The sequence below is a fragment of the Photinus pyralis genome, unplaced genomic scaffold (genome assembly GCF_008802855.1).
Source record: "Photinus pyralis isolate 1611_PpyrPB1 unplaced genomic scaffold, Ppyr1.3 Ppyr1.4_LG7, whole genome shotgun sequence".
Classification (NCBI taxonomy): Eukaryota; Metazoa; Arthropoda; class Insecta; order Coleoptera; family Lampyridae; genus Photinus; species Photinus pyralis.
Genome location: NW_022170738.1, coordinates 38,486,947 through 38,509,340, shown reverse-complemented (window position 1 = coordinate 38,509,340; position 22,394 = coordinate 38,486,947). Strand labels below are relative to the sequence as shown.

At 35.6% G+C, this 22,394-nt stretch overlaps 1 protein-coding gene across 3 annotated transcripts in view; it reads right to left on the bottom strand.

Moving 5' to 3' along the window:
* Positions 1-22,394, bottom strand: part of LOC116175485 (cGMP-specific 3',5'-cyclic phosphodiesterase) — a 57,988-nt gene that overhangs the window by 2,822 nt on the left and 32,772 nt on the right. For 2 of the 3 annotated variants that reach the window (XM_031493625.1, XM_031493624.1), the window contains exons 4-8: positions 10,148-10,876; positions 6,544-6,867; positions 6,292-6,445; positions 6,098-6,243; positions 5,809-6,043 (exon numbers count right to left, since the gene is read on the bottom strand). In XM_031493625.1, coding sequence (XP_031349485.1) covers positions 5,809-6,043; positions 6,098-6,243; positions 6,292-6,445; positions 6,544-6,867; positions 10,148-10,876 — 1,588 coding nt within the window. Of the gene's footprint in view, positions 1-3,911; positions 5,555-5,808; positions 6,044-6,097; positions 6,244-6,291; positions 6,446-6,543; positions 6,868-10,147; positions 10,877-22,394 lie in introns of those variants that run through there. The other variant, XM_031493626.1, reaches the window with a different exon arrangement.

The window sequence follows — 22,394 nt, the reverse complement described above, 5'->3', positions numbered from 1 at the left end:
CACTTTTTCGTACTGGGTACGTAAATGAAACATCCTGTAACATCCACAGGAAATAAATTGTGCCTGCCAATGATAATCGATGAAAAATTGTTATAATTTGAAATTGAATAGATGGAAGAAGTAAAGTGTAGCAATGTTGCTATTCGATAATTTATTGTTAGCTTATTACGTTGCAACCATGATCAAATATCTCGAGGATAATGCTCTTTTTTGTTTTAGGTTTTCCCACATAGAAGCAGTAAAATCAACATAGCGTCATCTGCAAGGCTGAAAACGTAAGCACTACCGGTCCTAATATTCTTCACTGAGGAACACCGTAAGTAATTGCTATTATAACTACTGTCACTTGAACTTGTGACTACTTATCACTCGGTATGTAGGTAATATATGTTTTGGACTGGAGTAATACCATCTCATTCGTAACGCCACAGAATATACAGTAGTTTCTCGTGGTGGTCACACGTTAATACTTGACAGCCGAAGGCGAGCTCAAGCGCATTTGTCCATTTAAAAGGAAATATGGCATTAAAATCGCCGATGTGTCTTTGAAATTGACCAATGCACATTTAAAGCGTATTTCATAGCTTCGGAGTAATTAAAATGAATTTAAGTTTTTGTTAATTATACGTATTACTTTCTCGCTTTATAAGGTCTCTTTGTGCGCGGATGCACCATCCTGTTGAAACCACCAGAATTTCCTTTTTTTTGTTGGGTGCCGTATATAATTGTATTTCGTAGTAAAAAATGGTACTCAATACAGTATAAACTTTTTTACGAGCCGTATAAAAAATAAAGTTGACAACGATTTCTCCGGAACGAAACGTTGTAATGAAAATATTTCAACCAGAGCTTCAAAGGTGGCAATGAGAAAGGTTTTTTTTTATTTTTCGGTATCTGCTCAAATATGATAAAAATATAATAAAATTGGTTTCGGATCGGTTTTTCTAGCATATCTTCGGAAGTAATTGGAATGTTCTGGTTTTCTATACAGCATGATAATAAGCGTTTAATTGCGCAACTTCTAATTTGACCATCGTCGCATCTTCTTTTCGGAGATCCCCATGATATAGGTACATCCTGATCTTGAACACAGTGTATATAGGCAGTCTGTCTCGAGATTGTTCGTGGATTTTGTGCTCATTACACAATAATTATTAATTTACTTAAAACGAATAAATAGAACTCTTCCAGACATATCAGGCAAACGTAATACGTGAAAAAATTAAATTTGCGTTTGTGTAATCCTGATACCTACACAATTTGTTTAAATTTTCCTGTTTCTATACTGCTTATACCAATTATCCGTAACAACAAAGTTTGCACCGGGAAAACATACCTAATAAGTCAATAATTGATACCGGAAAAATTATTCTGTTCTAAAATAGGAAAATTACTATCACAGGTAATAGTTAGATATGTCTGTTATAACTCGACAAACACAGACGGACGGACAGAAAGTTCAAATGACCAACATTTAATCAGATAGTCTCTTGACCTATTACTATTGTCTACCTATTAGTGAACACAGAAATTATCATGTAGACAGGCCGACGGACTGACGTAAAGTCATAATAAGTAAATGAACTTACTTAAATCTTAGCTATTCAGCATCCTTCAAGGAAAAATTATTATAGAAGAATTTTACACTTTCATACATTATTTTGTATCATCATACATTTTAAAAGAATAATTGTTTCAGTGCGTGGGTAGCCATCTACAAATGTTTACATATTCCTGACTTTTTTGATAAGTATTCCGGAACCGTCCTAAATCTCTTAAATTTTCGCCGAATTGATTACCCCTCAAATCCTAATGAGTTGATCTCTAAGTCTGTCTAAGCTATATTATTATGGTTTAATTCAACGCTTGTTTTAACCCCTATTGTATTTTATTTAATTCGTTGGAAATTGTGATTGAATTCCCATGAATTATTTGTGTCAATTTCCTCCCTCCCTGTATATTTCACACAAACCAGTCCAGGTTGACCGGAAAACCTGTTCCAACACCGAGATGAAGGGGGTGCTTCCTTTGATTCACTCATCCGTACACTCCTGAAGTTCTATTTTTTTATAATTCCGAGTCAAATTATTTTTCCCTTCGTATATGCTGTTCCTGATTAATTTCGTTTTTAATTTTCATCTTTTTAGATTTCTTTTCAATCTATTTGTGAAATCTGTTTGGGGTCCCTTTCAAAATTCTTTGAATTCTTCTTGACCTTTCTATAGTTTCCGTTCCTATTTAATGTGAACCTCTTTTACTTTGTTCATAAAATCATTCTGAATTCCTTTCCAATTCCTCTACAATTTTTAATATTTTTACAGAATTGCAGTAGATATAGCCAGTTCCTCATAAATTCTGTCGCTCTAATTTACCACTGAAAGCCATTAAATTTCTGTATAAATAACATAATAACATTACACAAATTCTCTGAGATATCTATCAGGTTCCTCCTGCATTCTTAATGAATTTATCCTAAATTCTTCATGAATTTCTTCTAAATACTCCTTTTTTGTTTCAATTACCTTTCAAATTACTCTTGAACACGTCTTGAAAACCTTTCGAATTCTTCCTGCATGCGCCTTTTTTTTTAAATTAAAAGTTACAATTTACTACAGTCTTCCTATTAATTTCTATTGCTTTCCCCTTCAACTATTCTTAAATGCACTCGTGATTCATCTCAAATTCCGTATAAGAAAGAAACTACAACGAAAAAGCTTAAACTGGAGGACTAGTAGTGGTACAGCTTGACAGACAGACAAAGTGCGGACAATAGCGTTCATTTTCCTTTTGGAAAATGCACTAAAAAATGCCGTTTTGAGTTCAGATATTTCTCTAAAAACATTTTTTCTATAGCCGATTTTTAATGTGGCGACTTTAGTAGTAAAATAGGAGCGATTCTAGCTCAAAATGTCCCTAAAAAAGTCACTAGATGCGAAAAAATTCCTAGAAAATTAACCAAGTTTGAAACTCTGCTAGGGTCACAGTAATATATGGCCGCAAAAAGTCATGTCAAAAGTCCCTAGAAAAGCAACTAGGGTTGAAACGCTGCTATCCGATTCAAAGGTCACTAGATTTGAAAGTTACTAGAAAAGTGAGTAGATTTGAAACTCTGCTGCGTGGGTTCGAATCTTTGCTAGAAACGGTTCCGAATCAGGGTTTATTAAAAAGACTGCTTTATGTAGGGTCGATTCTAAATCAAAAGTAGGTTTAAAACTGCACCAATTGCTAGAAGGTTCTGAACTAGGGTTTGTCATGTCAAACGGTTCTGAACTAGAATAATCTACAGGTTTAATAGTGGAAGAAATGGGCGGGTGAGAGATTCTTGCTTGGATTCGCGAGTCGAAAAGTACTATTTGAGTGCGTTAAAAATTAATTCGACAAGCGATCACGTACACTGCTTTGTGCGTGAATTTTTCTATCGTTGAAAATTACTCTTAAATTTCTCTTGAACACTTCTTGAAAACCTTTTGAATTCTTCCTGCGCTTTTTTTTAAACTAAAAGTTACAATTTATATACAGTCTTCCTCATTAATTTCTCACCCCCTCAACTATTCTTAAATGCACCCGTGATTCATCTCAAATTCGAAATCTCACAATTATTCTTGAATTATGTATTCTCACGAATTTATCTGATATTCTTCTACTCCTTTAAATTTAAATTCTATCCTCTCTTAATTATGGTTACATTCCTTTTGAATTCTTACGGGTCCTTTTTCTGATGTTCACACGCGACTGACGAAAGCGCATTTTCCCCGGCACAGAATTAGTTTTAACTCGGGAAGGAAGTGACCAATCCAAATAAACTTTTGTCGTTCTGGTCTCTGGGCTGTACTACGCCGTATAAGAAAGAAACTACAACGAAAAAGCTTAAACTGGAGGACTAGTAGTGGTACATCTGAACAGACAGACAAAGTGCGGGCAATAGAGCGTTCATTTTCCTTTTGGAAAATGCACTAAAAATGCCGTTTTGAGTTCTCTTTATTAGATATTTCTCTAAAAACATTTTTTCTATAGCCGATTTTTAATGTGGCGACATTAGTAGTAATATAGGACCGATTCTAGCTCAAAATGTCCCTAAAAAAGTCACTAGATGCGAAAAAATTACTAGAAAATTAACCAAGTTTGAAACTCTGCTAGGGTCACAGTAATATATGGCCGCAAAGAGTCATGTCAAAAGTTCCTAGAAAAGCAACTAGGGTTGAAACACTGCTATCCGATTCAAAGGTCACTAGATTTGAAAGTTACTAGAAAAGTGAGTAGATTTGAAACTCTGCTGCGTGGGTTCGAATCTTTGCTAGAAACGGTTCTGAATCATGGTTTATAAAAAAGACTGCGTTATATAGGGCCGATTATAAATCAAAACTGGGTTTAAAACTGCGCCAAATGCTAGTAAGGTTCTGGACTAGAGTTTGTCTCGTCAAACGGTTCTGAACCGTAATAATCTTTACAGGTTTATGTCCGAGCTAAGGTAGTTCTGAGTTCTTCTAAATCGGCGGATTATTTCTTGACTAAGGTCACTTATAAAGGACATGATTGAAAGGTATGCAACTCAATTCATTTAAAAGAGTGTGGTCGTTGCGTTCAGAGAAGAAGGTCCGTTTCGGTATTTTATTCGACAAGCGATCACGTGCACTGTTTTCTGCGTGAATTTTTCTATCGTTGAAAATTAATTCTAAGTGGGATTTTCGCGGACCATCGCGTACCATTTTATGTCAGCATCAGAACATTTTTAAATAAATCCCCAATCTACTAATGTACCTGATTGTACTTGAACCAGTTTCCATTCGTGATTTTACAAATTCGAATTTTCCGAAAATGGTAAGTCGTTAAATTCAAAACGATAGTTCATTTTCATGCCTCTGAAAACACATTGTTGAGATGACACCCCCCAAAAGAAGAAAACCTGAAAAAAGGGATTTACGAAATGCTTTCGTATTTGACAATCACCAGACAAAATGGAACTTTATAGGTTAAAGTTCCATGAATTAGGTATTCATGACACGAGTAAATATTAAATAGGGTACAACCCCTATTTAGCGTGGTGCATTTAAACGTACAGCCATCTAAAAGGGGATAATTTCGCTGATTTTAACAATTAGCGACACACAGCGAGTGACTATGAATTTTACTTGAAATTAAACCTTTCACTTTAAAACTAACTTGTCCTCTCCATACTTCAAATTCGCATATCGACCTGGCATTTTCATGAAATTTATTCGGCCTCTTCTTTGCTTAGTCTTCACCCCAATTTTAATCTTCCTTCACAATTTTGTTTATTTTTAATTCCCTCGGGATGGGATTTATGGATGTCGGCAATCGAGAACCTTATCGTCTATCGTTCCATTTTCAGATTTATGTGTTTCAGTTTCTCGTTTAATTTCTATTTCCTTTTCCATTAGAGGTTTGCTTCCAATTTTTTGATTCCGCTCTTTATCTGTCGATACCATTTCAAACAGAGATCAATCGCACTTGGAAATTTTGTATGATTTAGCGAAACGAGTAGCATTTTAAACGCGCTACATCCACGGGTTTCCCATTTCAGATTTAAAAATGTCTACAAATACAAAAGTGGCATTAAACGTGAAATATTTCTCTCCAACCCTAACCACGCAACGAGTTCATCGTCAAAATTAACTTTAAAAACTAACAATCTGTAAGAAAATGGGATTTCTTGGGATAAAAGTTATTTTGTGCTATATTGGATGTCTTTTTATATGCACCTAATGCAGATACATATAATTTATAAAGGTTTCTGATGGAAAAAATGTAATGCATAATGAATGAGATTGATTGATTCCGGATGCTTACCTGTAATAGCTTCTACTGGTTTATCAATAGTGTCGTGATCAATCCACGTAAGGCCCATTTCCACCTTCTCAGCAAGATCCTGCCAGTGCTGTCTATTCTCCACCGTCTGGGTGTATAACGGTTTCATCCACGGAAACGTTTCCGATAACACCCTGTACAACGGTAAACAAATAACGTCTATAAAACCGACTTGCATTCGAGGCAACTCGTCTTTACGTTCCCGATCCATCATTGCCTATTGACAAATGTTTTAAACTCTTTCTATTCGCCCATTAACTCGTTAACGAACCACAGGCTGCTCCTTCAGCTGAAGCTTCTCCATGTCGCCTTGGTCGAAGAACTCGTCCGCGACTAACTTCGCAACGCGATGCTGTACGTCCCATGGTTTTGCAATTGCGCTGACATCACAGGCCGTCATCATCATACCACAGAGCACTGCAAGTGTAGGATTTCAAAACCATGTGGGAAAGACAAGTATCTTACATTCTTTCTTGTCCTTACTCTGCCAGTCGAACTCGCCATTCTCGACAAGTTCCAAAAATTTATTACGCTTTTTAAAATACATCGCCAGGTCGGTCGACAGGATCGCCGCCTCGACGACTCCCATCACCGTCCTGTAGTCATCAGGTGACAAAGCCTGAAAGCATTTTAAAGTGTTGGATGAAGCGATCCTAAATTACTTGTATTTACTAGTTTCAGTGTCTATTTTCGTTGGTAATACTCAAACCCACCTACTTGGAATATATTATTGCTTTCAGTGTTGAGTATCATGACACACTGGTCGAAGTGGTGATGCTCCATCGTACTAGTCGAGTACAGTATTGCTAATGGCGATTCGGTTTTCGTTTGGAACGCGTTATTCGTGCCCCTGTGGTCGAGGTCGTGGCAGAGGCAGGCGACCAGCATACCTAAAATCTCCAAGTCGCTCATGAAACGTTCCATCTTTCCAGTTTTGAACATGGCGAACATTGTCTGCGCGACGTTTAGCGCGTGCCTCCAGTTGTGGTACTTTACTGGACGGTAGTTTTTCTTTACGCTCAAAATCCACCGACAAAGGACCTGAAACAGAATGAAATTATTAGATAAAATTCCATGTACCCTCTTCCCCTATGTAACGATGTAACTATCCCAAAGCTGAACGAGAAGATCAAAAACAGAAGTAGAGGAAGGTATTTCTACCACCTTCGCCGCAAGCGATTGAGTCGGGTTACTAGACGCAAATAATTGTAAGTAGGCTGCCTCAATTTCGACAAACATTTTTAAAAAATCCGCTCCAAATTTGGCTTCAATTTTTGATTCGCCAGGTTTATGGACCACTAACGCAATTATTTCCATTTGATTGAAACCAAAATTTTCTTTGGACGTATCTAAGTGGCGATACCAAATATTAAACATTGTTTTGTGTTGGGGTCACCTCGGTGGAAATGGATTTTACTGGGGTGGAGAGATCTTGCAATTATCACCCTCAATCAATACGTTGCTCAGGGTGGAAAAAACAAAATATATTTGTCTTGATGGAAAAAAAACCTTTTACAGTCGCCATACTTTCTGAACTCATAAATTTGGAATTTCTTTGGAATCTTCCTAGCTCTCTTCGTGAATTCTCTGAAAATGTCTTAGATGCTTTTGGAATATACAGGGTTGCTGATACGGTCGATTATCGGGGAAAATATGCAAGACATCGAAAACACAAATCTTACACAAAATTGTTGGGAATCTAGGCAGTAACAATTTTAATTAATTAATACAGTAGGGTTGGTAATAAACGCGAGGCACACCGCTTTTCCATTTTTTATGGAACACCCCGTACAATATTCTTCTTTTAACTTTAAGCAACATTTGTAATAAGCATAATGTACCCAAATTCAATCGTTTGCGGGTTATCGAATTTTGAAAATAAATCAAAATATCCAATAATATACAGGGTGTTTCGTATTAAAAAAGTGCCATTTTGGCGTGCCACGTTTTATGACTAGCCCGGTATAATTAAAGCTATCAGTGGTAGTAGACATTGAAGAATCCCAAAACTTTTGTATAAACCTTTTTTTGATATAGGTACTGTATATTTTCCCCGATAATCTACCGTTTCCAGATTTATCAGGTACCCTGTATATTAAAGCCCTTGAAAATATTATAAATTCCAAAAATTTTCTTTTTTTAAGTAATTTAGCATCTCTCATTTTTTAGCGCGATTTTGCAAATTTATTTGTTAAAAGGTTTAGGGACGGGTCTACAAGATGTGGGGTCGGCGACATCTGGGCGCCATCTCCAAGCGTGTTATAGTTACCTGGAGATTTTTCAGTTTTTCGTCTACAGTTTTTCTCCGATTGCAAATTGATGTCGTCGGAAAGATATTGTCAACTCCTGCGTGGCGGAATTTTGTTGAATTTGTCTAGGGGCGAAATGAACCACCTTTTGCACGGCGCGTTTCGCGGGGTATTCGACTTTTGGCGCCCAAAAGTTTCTTAGAGTTCGAATCGCGGTCTCTCTTTATCGTGTCGCCAATAGAAGCTATGAGAACCCAAAATTGAGTACTACTCTGCGCCGGGATTTTAGCGAAATCCACCGAAATGTAAATTGCGAGTGAACGGGACGTCGGAAATGGGTACCTACAAAGAGAATGTGGTAGCCTTCGACAAGATAGTACTGATGGTAGGGGAGATTGGAAGTGGTAAATTTTGTGTTTTACTTTTTGAGCTCTCATTTCGCTTATATTCTTGGAATATTCCTATGTCGAGATTCTCCGATACATCCTTGATCAGTTATAAGGAATTGTTTTATTAGTCTCTCAAGATGCTGCTCACAAGTTTTACGCCGATTTCAATCAGTTGCGCCCGGAATTAAATTGATGAAACCTACACCGACTACTTTGGATGTCGTCTCCATGATCAGGGAATATCTTCAGCTATGTTAGTTCACGAATAGTTCATTTTCCATCCCATTCTGCCCTTTATTAAATACTCAATCTCAAAAATGACTCATCTTTTAAGATGTACCCACATTGTTGGCGTTCGAAACTCCTCTCTTGCCGTAGGGCCAGGTGTGAAATTCCTCTGACATGTATTTAGAATCCCTTCATGCAATTTTACTGAACTTATTGGTGTAAAAGTTGCCTTTTTTAATTTCCTGAGAATTGCTTCAACATGTTTTGACGCAGGGGCGGAAGTGTTAGTGTAATGAAGATGGCGGTGTGGGGGGAGCTGCGGTGCACTCCAAAAACATTTTTTGCTTCATTTTAAAGTATTCCTTTCTCGAAAATCAATTAGAATATGGTTTAAAATTGCAGCTTAATTCCAACCCCAATGAGAGAAACGTGTTAATAATTTATTAATAGTGCAAGAAACTTACATTAATGCTGTCTAATACAGCACATAATTTCCAACCGGCCATTATGACCTACGGGCCAGGTGGTAATCGCCGCCCGCCCCCCCCCCGGGCCAGTCCGCCCCTGCTTTGACGAATTATCAAATAAACACTAACATCGTTAGAACAGTCCGCGACCATTTTGATACTTTTTTCAAAGCATTTATATCAATTTTCAGGTAAATTTTTGGATTCGAGAGAATGAGCAAGTCTTTAGAAGAGCATATTCTCATTTTTATTATAGTATAATGTTCTGTTATTCATATACATTATCCCATATTTTAATATTCTTTCAGAATAAAAACTTCCAGGACTTCCTCCAATCCTTTCTGATTTTGCATAAAATTCTCTCAAAAAGGTTTGCAAACCTATTACTGGAATGTTTGATAAAATAACCTGTCAGACAAAAAGTAGGCAATTTTGGAGCTGAGCGCATAAAAGCACATCCTCTTTGAGTGAGATTTATGAATATCCTAGAGGAGCGTTCTGCGGGCGAATATTCTAGTTGGGGCCGATTTTTTATAAGCGAACCTTCTGGGAAGAATTGTACGCCTTTTTATTTGACTCAGTATTTAATTTTTTGCAGTACAGTTATTGCTTCTGCACTTTATTGCCTACCTAATGATTCAAGGCACGAAGGGGGTGAATTTGCGTCTTCGGTTTTAAATAACGGCGCGGGATAAAACTGTAACTTGAAAAATATCTATTTTTCTTTTGGTAGCATGTCATATCGAGTTTATGTGATCTTTCCTCATTTTTATACTTCGTAAACGATTTCCCATACCTACCCCTCGAGCTTTTAGGAAGATGAAAATCCAAAGCGAGACTCTAATACCTACATGCATTAAAAGTTTGATAAGTAATATGGGAAGCATTAAATTAATTCGATAGTGCATTAAATGGACTGCATGTTTGAATTAAAAAGTTATACATAATAAATTAAATTCAACTCTGTAAGTGCAGGAAAAAAGCTCACCTCGTAGGGAATGTGAAACTGCTGTACCAAATTACACTCTAAAAACATTCTAACGCAAGCTTTACAGGTTTCATCGTCGCTTAGCTCGAAATCGATAAAGGTAAAATTGTGCAGATTGTAAACTTCGGCCGACGGAATTTCCTCCTGCGCCAATTTCTCGGTCGTCTCATTACTGGCGGTCGCGTGGTACGATAGGCACTCTAACGCAACCTTTTGCTTCGCCATCAGCTTGCAGGCACTTTCGTACATTTGGGTGTTATGTATTCCGAGTCCGCAGAAAATCGCGAACGCCTCAAAGAGCGAAATGTCGCATTCGGTGAATGGGACGCCGTTCGCCTTATTAATCAACTGGGCGACACCGATTATATCCTTTTTGCCGTTAACGATCGGCATGCAGAGGATCGTCTTGGCCGATTCGGCGTCTCCGTTGTTCTTGTTCTCCTTTAGCCAGGCGTCGACGTCCGGAATGTTTAAAATTCGTCCAGTAAAAGCCGTGTAGCTGGCGATTTGGGCCAGCGTCGACGTCTTCAGGTCGAAGGATGAGGGTCTCGAAACCAAACTCTGGGCGCCAGCTGCTCGCAGCTCGAACACCGTTTGGAAGGCGCAGAACGTGTCCGTTTCCGAATTTTGATTGCTGTCGGTAATTGCGTTTCCGTTAATCTTATTCGCACTCCCATCTTCAATGGCAAGTAACCGATCGGGACGTTCGAGTATCCTCTCCAAGTGGCTCTGAAACACGAAAACATTCAAATTAAATTCGTCGTTTCAGGCGTGAATTTGTACAGAAAGGTTATATCCCTGAGGGTGTGCTTTTATTTGTAGCCATAGAGATAAGGCGTAAGGGCGAATCGATCGTGTACTATTTCTGAACGATTGAAATTGTTAATTTTCCATAAAGGCATAAAGGTTAGAAGGGATTTGTGTGGTGATGCGAGAATTACTTACTTTTAAATTAAGATAATCCCTTAATGGAAACCTTTATTCAATTACAGAGAATAAAGTGGATCATAATAAAAAGCTTTCTAAATTAAAACGGTATCCATTACAATTTGTACTAAATTTGTGAACGAAAACCACCGGAAACGAGTTCTCCATTATCCATTATACACGAAGCGACGGTAAATTGAATTAAAATTTTCTGATACGAACATGGTGAGTGCTATCAATCATATTATATTGAGCCAGCGTGGACGTGATTACCTCCGGAATTATGCAAAGTGAGGAAATTGAGTGCACTTCGAGAGACAACCACGCCATCCTCTCGAAATTAATTCGTGAATTATTGTTTGCTTTGATCACTAATAGATGCCAAATAAGCCCATTAAATTGCTCCGAAAGCGACTCGCTCACATTTCCAGTTTATGTGGATAAGATGATTGCATATAGCGGTGGAAACGTCTCTATCTCCTGTTTATAGAAATCTATCCAGTATGAATAAACCTATTTCAGTTGAAAATACATCAAAATTGAATAACTTTCCGAAAAGGTTTCAGTACCGAGATCTGAATTGTCGTACGGTGGAAAGTGATGCAGGTTTGAACTTTATTTGTCTGCTAGTTTATCTTAGTACGTGCTTTCTTTTCCCAGCAAGGAACGGCTATGATTTAGCAATTTTAAAATCTCGCCCACAGGCTGCAACCAAACCACACGTACTGGATATCAACTCATTTCCACTCTGAAATTTGCAATCATCTTTGTAATGAAATTCATAGCTTATTCTTCTGAATAACTTGCTCTAGGGAAATTATCTGCTTATTTTTTTCATAAATTATTTTGTTGGATCTCATAGTGAACTAGTCGCAACTAATTTCTACAGAGGCGTAGAAGAGGTTGAATGTGCATTTGTACATCGAAAGAGATTCAGATTTTTCTGTGCATTTACCCGTTTCCCGACATTAAGCGATCCCGGAAACTATTTACTTCGATATTTTGATTAGCTCGGCACTTTAAACTCTGCGACTGACGGAGGCGGTTAAAATCAAAATGAATATAGAAAAAATAAAATGCATTTAGGTAGAATGTTACTTATGGTATACAGAGTATTAAGTAAATGTGTTGTTTGTTGTTAGTTTGCAAAGGAAACAATCAGTATTGTTTCTCCTTTTTCGGTTGTTATTTCATTGGGGTACTAAGTCCGGGGCCATATTCTGTGTGTTGGAATCTTTGGAATTATAAGCAAAATTTGTAATAAGCATAATGTACCTAAATTCAATCATTTCGATATCCCGAGTTTTGAAAATAAACGCTATTACTTTAAAATACTTTAATAATTGAACAAAAAACAATAATTAATCATTAATAATCATAACAAATTGCACAAACCACGGAATGTTTTCAAAAAAAATCATGATGTCATTAATTATTGTTCTTTATTCAATAGATTTTAAAGCAATACCTTCATTTTTCAAAACTCGATAACTTGGAAACTATTGCATTTGGGTACATTATGCTTCGTACAAATTATACTCAAAATTGAGACTATGTTTTTCTTTTATCATAGTTCATGGCTACTTAGACTAAAAACTCGTGAAAACAGAATCTTTATAATTAATTTTTTCGCGTACAAGAAGAGGTAGAATAGTCGTTTCACACGATTTAGATGCAGAATTTATATCTCTATAGCTTTTATTTGAAGTATTTTTGCGTAAAATAATTAGGAAACGTTTGCGCAAAGAAAAAGTAATTTCCCAACTGGCTAACCTTCCTTTTTTTTAACAAAAATCGACTACACCAAAATTCAAAGGGCTGTAACTTTTGATCTAGTAGCCCAATCTTGGAACGCTTTGAAATTGTGGATTCTACAGGCCTCATTCTATAAGAAAATTTTTTTTCCGGATCGATCTGAGACAATTTTTTTTTCGGGCCTCAAAAAAAGGCAGTGTATAACCTTCCTTTTTTACCAAAAATCGACTACACTAAAATTTCTCGGGAAAACACTTTTTCTTATTAATTTTGGTGCGTGGAATCCAAAACAATTCGTACTTTTTCGATTAGACTTCTCAATCAAAAGTTATAGACCAATTTCGAAAGAAAATTCAAAGGGCTGTAACTTTTGAACTAGTATCCCAATCTTGGAACTGTTTGAAATTATGGATTCTACAGGCCACATTCTATAAGAAAATGTTTTTCCGGGTCGATCTGAGACAATTTTTTCTTCGAGCCTCAAAAAAAGGCAGTGCACAAACCTTCCTTTTTTACCAAAAATCGACTGCACCAAAATTTCTCGGGAAAACACTTTTTCTTATTAATTTTGGTGCGTAGAATCCAAAACAATTCGTACATTCTCGATTAGACTTTTCAATGAAAAGTTATGGAATAGAAACCAATTTCGAAAGAAAATTCAAAGGGCTGTAATTTTTGGTCTAGTAGCCGAATCTTGGAACTGTTTGAAATTATGGATTCTACAGGCCTCATTCTATAAGAAAATTTTTTTTCCGGGTCGATCTGAGACAATTTTTTTTTCGGGGCTCAAAAAAAGGCAGTGGTTGTTAACCTTCCTTTTTTTACCAAAAATCGACTACGCCAAAATTTCTCGGGAAAACACTTTTCTTATTAATTTGGGGCGTAGAATCCAAAACAATTCGTACTTTTTCGATTAGACTTCTCAATAAAAAGTTATGGACTAGAAACCAATTTCTAAAGAAGATTCAAAGGGCTGTAACTTTTGATCTAGTAGCCCAATCTTGGAACTGTTTGAAATTATGGATTCTACAGGCCTCATTCTATAAGAACATTTTTTTTCGGGGTCGATCTGAGACAATTTTTTTTCGGGCCTCAAAAAAAGCAGTGGTTAACCTTCCTTTTTTTTACCAAAAATCGACTACACCAACATTTCTTGGGAAAACACTTTTTCTTATTAATTTTGGTGCGTAGAATTCAAAACAATTTGCACTTTTTCGATTAGACTTCGCAATCAAAAGTTATAGACCAATTTCGAAAGAAAATTCAAAGGGCCGTAACTTTTGATCTAGTAGCCCAATCTTGGAACTGTTTGAAATTATGGATTCTACAGGCCACATTCTATAAGAAAATTTTTTTTCCGGGTCCATCTGAGACAATTTTTTCTTGGAGTCTCAAAAAAAGGCAGTGTACAACCTCCCTTTTTTACCAAAAATCGACTGCACCAAAATTTCTCGGGAAAACACTTTTTCTTATTAATTTTGGTGCGTAAAATCCAAAACAATTCGTACTTTTTCGATTAGGCTTCTCAATCAAAAGTTATAGACTAGAAACCAATTTCGAAAAAAAATTCAAAGGGCTGTAACTTTTGAACTAGTAGCCCAATCTTGGAACTGTTTGGAATTATGGATTCTACAGGCCACATTCTATAAGAAAATTTTTTTTCCGGGTCGATCTGAGACAATTTTTTTTTTCGGGCCTCAAAAAAAGGCAGTGGTTATTCCCATGTTAAACGCCTATGTTCTACTTTACGATTTACACCCTGTTCAAATACGGTGAAAATTTAAAAACTTACTCGCAAACGGCAGATAATATCAATAAATACTCAAAACCGTACATAGTGTAGAAAGGGGGGAAATTAATATTACGTAAGAGAAAACTCACTTGGCAAACCCTAACCTACCCCAACTAAAAAAATTAAAATTACAAACTTCTGCTGGTGATGCATCATTGAAAAGACTAAAAATATGCTATCCAATGGTAATTATTCATACACCCTGTAGAATTATTAATTGCACAGTTGGATAGGATTTTCATAAACTTTTCACCGAGGTATATTTTTGTTGTGGTAGGGGTGGTAAGGGGTTTGCGGGGAGCGAGTTCTCTGTTATATCATTAGAGTTCTCCTTTTCTATTTTCGAAACGGTTTTTACAGACAGACAATCAAGCTTTTTTACAATCTTATTTCAGGTATAATTACCGTTAAGCAAACCCAAAATTTGTCAAACGAAGAATGATAAATTGTTATAAATTATTAGCTTTAACGCTAACAAGGTCGTTGTTGTAGGTAATCGCATCAATTTAGGTCTCGTTTCCGCGGAGGACTTTATCAGACCCGTAAATAAGCTCGCAACAGCCCTCCGTCGTCATCTAAAGCTCGTCCACATGACGACATCCATTACCCTTAAGGCAATTTATTTATTAGGTCGCGCGGTGTAAAAAAACTTCTTAAAGCAAACAACGTTGTATATAATGTATCTCGTTTTGTTAGTGAACTTCCATTTTCGATTTATGAATAAATTATGTGAGCTTTTAAGGTAAATGATGTGAAATTAATAACAAAGGCAAAGGAGGGGGAAAAAGAAAAGCTGACGGATTTAGTACGAGACGAGAAAAGTTTGTTTAGTCTTACAATCGATTGCTAACGTGGAAAGGGGAATTTAAGTTTTCAAACAAGACCGAACAGTTTCGTATTCGTTTTGAATTTGAATATCATTTGGTCTGAAACATCCGAGCTAAAATACTAATTAAATGTCTACAAATTTTTCCATTAAGGTTTCTGAAGGACTGGATGGAAAATCGTAATCTAGATATATGTTAGGCTTGGAAGTTAAGTAATTTATTAAAAAGCTCCTTGGTTTAGATTTGGAAAGACAAAATTTAATCAAAGTTCTGCACAATATTTTGCAATTGAGACTAGCAGAAATCAAGTAAATATTTTTTCGCTTTTAGAATCACAGCAAATAGTACAATGGACGCGGATATTTGATATTATCTCGATTTATTTACTCATCCTGAACCGTATTTGCTTCGCAACCTTCATTTCCTCGAGGCATCTGATAGTTTGCAAACATTTTCAGTAAAATAATAGCGGTGCATTTAAAAAAAAGTCGGGCGTGGAGAGCTGGATGTTGAATTAGGATAGCGCTCGGTGTATTTGAATTATTAACGCCCCAGCTAATGTTAATTTAATTAACTCGCGTAAGTGGAATCAGCATACGGTCCATTTCATTTAGCATTTCACCTTACTCGCAAAAATAATGGACAACATTCTAGTTGGAGATTTTTCTTTTGTTTGACGCTGAAAATACTTTTGAAGTCAATTTTAGGTTGCTCAGAATTAAATATAATTTATTTTAAATGTGCGGATTGTCGATTGATTCCCATGTGGTCATCAGACAGTGAGAACATACACTCCCTTAAAAAATTTAGAACGAACTAATAATACATTATTTACTAGGGGAAATCATCAGATGAGAGATGTGAGTGACTTTATTATTTAAAATTCGGTGCAAACGTCAAAAAAGACGCTGTTTCTAATTCTCAATGTTTTTTATTTATTCATTTATTATCTTGTTCTGGCCCCTCAACAGGCTTGCGCCCAATGACAGAGTGACCCCGAATTTTTTAGAAGTGCCTGTTATACATATGAATAAAAGATACCCACACAAGAGTCGAGTTATGAAAAACTGAATGGCATGAAACTCAAATTTAGTCAGTCGATTCGTGGGGACGGTAAAGGGGTTGATTATCTAAGTCAGATCAAGCCGAGTAACTATAAGGATCTCTAAGAGCACCTTACTAGTTATTTAAAGCTTGGACCAACGCAATTGCGACGAAAATTGGTCAATCACTCGTATTAAAAAAATTAAGATCCGCAAATGTTCAGCCGTGGGGCGCACGAACACCCCCACTGGTCTTGTTGTAATAGTTATGAAAATTATTTTTACTGTGACAGTCTTTATTTCAATAAAGGGCTGAAACTTCCCTTTCGTTTAAATAGAGTTTTGAAATTCTGACAAAAGCTGTACAGCAATAAAATTCATTACCGGTTGAAGTCGGCTAGCGTATTCTATACTCCTAATTGTTGACCTTTTTTTATTGTTTTGGTTACTCTAAGGTTTTCTCTTACAACATTTTCCAACTTTTTCCATCTCGCCAGCAAAAGAACCTAAATTCTCAAATCTCAAATACAGACATAGACACATTTTCTTTCCACATTTTTATTAGTCAAACTCGGTAATAAATTAACCCTTAAATTTGGGTAGATTGATATATTTCAATTACGGAATAAAATTGAAATTCTTGAACGAAAACGACACTACACAAAATTCAATGGGCTCTTCAATTTAGACATTATTAATTTATAAATAATATCAAAAGACGATTGTTGCTAAAACTTTTATTTTTTCTTATAGAGAAGTTTTAGCAACAATCCTCTTTTGATATTATTTACATTACTTACGGCCGGTTGCAGGAAAGCGAATTATAATAAAAATCCCAGATTATTTGCCAAATCTGAGTTTAAACAAGAATTTTGACATTTGATTGGCTGCATACTGCAGTATAAAGCCAATCAAATGTAATACCGGATTATTAAACAATAATCCTGGATTATTTTTGTTGTGCAACCGGCCGTGAAACTCGTACATGGAGGAATCCATAAAATATATTATTATTTTATATTATGCATCTTTTTTTTAAAGGTATTTAATGTTTACTTGGAAAGTGAAATGGAGCTAACCTTGTACTACAAGTCTTTATGTTCATGTAACATCAAAAATGTTTTTGTTGCTTATCTCCACTATTTTACACGGTCACCAAAAATAAGGATCTATAGATGCGGAGTAAATCTGCAAAATTGTATAGTGTTCCTCTTTAATACTTACGCGACTATCAAATCGAAAATGAATCCTTTTACTACTAAAAGCATTATGGTTGCTTTGCTGCAAATTAAAGCTCGATCATATTTAACATGGAGATGAAGTCATTTTCAGCCACATTAACATTAACAATTTAATATATTCCATTCCACCCTTCTTTTGAGGTTTGGATTCCGCATGTTAACCGTCATAATGTAAAAGTTTCCCTTTACTCAATTAAATTATTCATTCTAATTCACCTTCACGTATAATGTTACCCTTTTATGGTGTATGATATAAATTAAGCCCTCATTTAATATGCAACCATTGTACTGCTACTACTGATATAATCATTTCTAGGTTTATTTTTACAACTGAAATCTTACATGTAACCTTTTAGTTTTTCTTACAACTGCCACGCTTTTACAATTGTCATTTCTTCTTTTTTGTTATTAGAATTTTGTTGTTTTCGTGCAATTGGAAGGTATGCACTTACAACTGCAACTTTATGCCTCTATACAACTCTCGCTAATGCGTTTGTATGTACCTTTATTATTTGCCTTACAAAACATTAGCTTTTTTTACAATTGTGCCCCTTTCCTTATAATTGTAAGTTACAATATACGAAAAAGTCTCATTTCTAACAAATTTGCCAGTCCTCTAACTGGATTGATTTGTATCCATCTCATTTTACTTTATTAAAAATGGTAAAAAGTATATGAAAATAAGTGAATTTTCCCTCGGAATGTAAAACTTGTTCTCATCACGCCATGCGCAAATTAAGTTCTGCCGTTCTGGTCGCAATAATCATAATAGACATCATTAGGAAATACAAGAGAATTCCGAAATGAGTACAAGATTTTTTTTAATTGAACGTAAAATGAATAATTTCTCTTGGGATTAATTGTTTTTCTTGGCAAAAATAAGCTCTCATCAAGCTATCCTTCTGGGGTGAATAGTTCGAACAGTCCGTTGATATGGGAAACTTCTTTGGAGTAGTTTGAAAATGTTTTAAATTTGTATATTGTGTAGGTATCTTAATAATTTAACTCTTTTAACTCAGAAGTAAAAAAATAAGAATGTTTATATGGAGAGTGGCCTCATTTGCGCCATTCCCCCTGTCTCCTTATCCTTTTAAACAAAGCCCCCTGCACAAATGCTAAAACTCTGGAACGGGAAACTGCTAAAAAATTTGAAACCCAAATTGAGGAATTTTTGAGTGTTAAGGGTATAGAATTTCAGGCATTGCATATAATAACAAATCTACAGGATGTCAAAATTAAAGGAAAATAGGAAGGGGGTAGTCTGGAAAGCCTTGTTAGAGGACTTTGGTACAAAGATTTCAGCGGGAACTCACGTTCGATTGCCAAAAACGATTTCATTTTGATTTTACTATAGCGGAGGTTACTGTTAGAACCGTTAATTTCTCGCAAGGTTTTCAAAAAATCATTAAAATCGAGCGAAAACCACCGGAAGGAAAAGGTATTTCTTCGATCAAAGTTTGTTAACACGAAGATATTCCGTAGACAAATGATTGTCGTTATAACAAAATTTAGACTTTCTTGCAATTAGAAACACTGGAAGTAAGCGTTCAAGAAAATTCATCTGGGGGGCGGCAGTTATCCGACGGAACGGTTCCAATCTGCAACTCCATTAGTTAATCTCCTAGACCATTGTCGATGCAAGGAAGGCGTTTCGGCCTTATTATTGTATCAGGAAATTAAATTTTTTTAAGCTAATTTTAGGAGAAAAAGGGGAAAAGGTATATTTTGTTGTAAGTAAGTCACAGGAGCTAACCCTTGGTCATTTAACAAACTCAAGTCATATTTAAAAACTCTATTTTATTTCAAAGAAGGGAGGGTTCACCTCTTGATTGCAAAACTTATTGCAAATTACAACCTAAGACCCCAAAAATCGTCACGATCCTCCCCCTACACTAAACCTGAAAATTACTTTTTTGAAACAGATTATAAATGATTACAGTTTTTAAGGGATGATACGTATAGATTTATTCCCAATCAGAATATTTAAATAATTCTAATCCAACAATCCCTAAACTGGTTTCGATTTTTCCCTTAACGTTCCCTAAGAAAAACGATTAGGATTGAGAATTACTTTTACCTAGTGGAAGTTAGCATAAATGATAGAACTTTATTAGCGTTTCATAAGGGATTATTATCAATCAGAATTTTTAAACAATTCTAACGTAAGCATCCCTAAACTGGTCTCGATCTGAGAAAAACGACTAACATCGAGAATTAATTTTAGTAAAACTGATCAAAATGTGTCCATAGAACTTTATTACTAGCAACAGTATTGGAAACGCGTTCGTAAACCTCCTAAAAATCGTCTTTTAGAGAAGTTCCTTGAAATCCTTTAAATCTTTATCTTCTTTTTGGTATGGAAATCTTCCCAAAAGTTTTCTTCGTAGTTTTTTTTTCGGTATTCACTTAAAGGAATCTGGTAGGATTATCTCGAAGTTATATTAACAAAAATATTCTTGAGAATTAAAATGGGAACCTCAAAATCTTCTTCTATGACACTATCGTTAGACTTGGGGGCTACTAATTAGAAGGAAAGATTCCTTTATTGAGAAGTATTCGATTAATTCAGGGTCCCTTTCCCAAGTGTATAGGATGAATAATTTTAGTTAATAAAGATAGAACCGGAGGGTCTGGGAGGTATGGAATACCTCCCGTATATACGAATGGTTTCATGATGATTGTAAAAAAAGGAGGCGAGTATCAACATTCTTAAAAAAGAAATTTCTTTGGAAACATTTGGCAAATAGGTATCTATGAGCAGTTTTTCGTGGAAATCAACGACGCTTTCCAGAAGTTTCTAAACGTTTCTTGGGAAACAACTTTTTAAAAGTATTTTGCAATTCTTCTAGGAATATTTCTGGATAGGCTTCTTGGAAACCTTGTTGGACACCCTATTTGCCATAGAAAAAGGGCACAGAAATTTGTAAGTGAATAGTGGGTTGGATTGATAGAGCAGTTGTTTGAAACCTCATCCACTTTAAAATAAAGACAAAATTTAGAAAGTAAAATTAATACACAGAAACCTTTTTTGTGTATAAAGTTCTTCATAGCTTCAGTTTTTACAATATTGATTGCAAGAAAGTTTAAAGAAGCTAGGTAAATTGTTCTTTAATTTTCTACAGCGAAAACCCGAAATGGTTTTTACAGAAAACTAACAAAAATACATTTTTAGAAATGAGCCCTCTTTGGAATTACCCTAGAAATTTTGAAACACTTTTTAGTAGTATTTGGCCTTCAGACATTTTTCGGTTTGCGTTATACTTTTAACATTTGCAGATAATAGCAAACAAAATGTTTATTTGCCAGTATTGTATTGTTATGTTATACACCAAATGTCTGAAATTTATGCTCTACAATACTGCAACATTTTTATGCCGTATTTTGCTCTGTTAAGTTGTTGAGATCTAAAAACTGCTCATCTTTAATTCATACGCTCAAACGATGTTGTAAAATCCTTAAATCACAATAAAATTAGGGTAGAAAAAGATGGATTTTTTGGTAGGGACAAACGGATTTTTATGTGAATCGTTAACCTCCGCCCCTTTTACTTAATAGCTATAATGCTTGTTTTAATACTGTATTTTGTGCATGAATAATAAAAAGGAGCTCGAAAAACTCTTTGTTATAGTGAAACCGCAACCCTTTGTATTATTACTTCATTTCGTACAGTCTTCGCTGCGAGCTTTTTTCTCTAGAATCATCAGTTGCCGTTTTTATAATTAAAACTACCCCTAAATTACTCTTAAGCACGACTTTCACAACTTTGCGTGACTGGATATAGCTTCGGCATTTGGGGCCCTGCCAGTTTGCCAATTCCTACTTCTAATTCAGCCCGCATCGCCCCCCCAAAATTTATAAACGGCAGCTCTATACGTGCGTGTGTGCATAAAGCGAACTTTTTCTTTATCTCTGACAAATATTTTAATTTATCTTTATCAATATATAGAAAGCACGTCTGATATATGAAAAATGAACCTCGTTTCCCGTAATTTATGGAACAAGAAATGAAAATACACGCAAAAAAGCAAATGCGACTCGGTTTTTGAAAACCCCCCATTTGATTCTTTCACCGGCATTAGCCCATAAAATTACTTTCTAAAAGCAGAACATTTTCATCTTCCGACGGAAACGATGTTTGTGCTGGCGCAACTTTGCCATTCCGGTGGTGGAACACACGCGTTTGAAAGATCAAATAGTTTCTATGCCTGTATATATGATTTGCTGTATTAAATTTTCGCTAGCAATAAGGGATTATGTCTGTCGCTGAGAATATAACAATGTGCGACATAAGAACGCATGTGGCGCGGTAACGAACGAAGACGTTAGCTAAAATCACATTTGGCAAGTCTATATTTTGGGTTGTGACGTTACTGAAGTGGCACCTCTTATTCAAACAACGAATATAATTTGCCTAATGTACAAGGTAATAGCTTTAAATGTTATGTTACTTCTTACACGGTTATTTTGTATTATTTCGAATCTTTATACTTGTTACAGTGAATAATTGGTCAGTTTTTAATTAAAATAACCGTTGAAATACCCTACGTAGATGTTAATTCAACCTTCTCATAATAAGTGACCTGGAATACATTTTCAACGAAGAAAGACTTACAGATTTCATTTTATAAATCTATTGTAGTTATAATATTTTAATATTTCGGT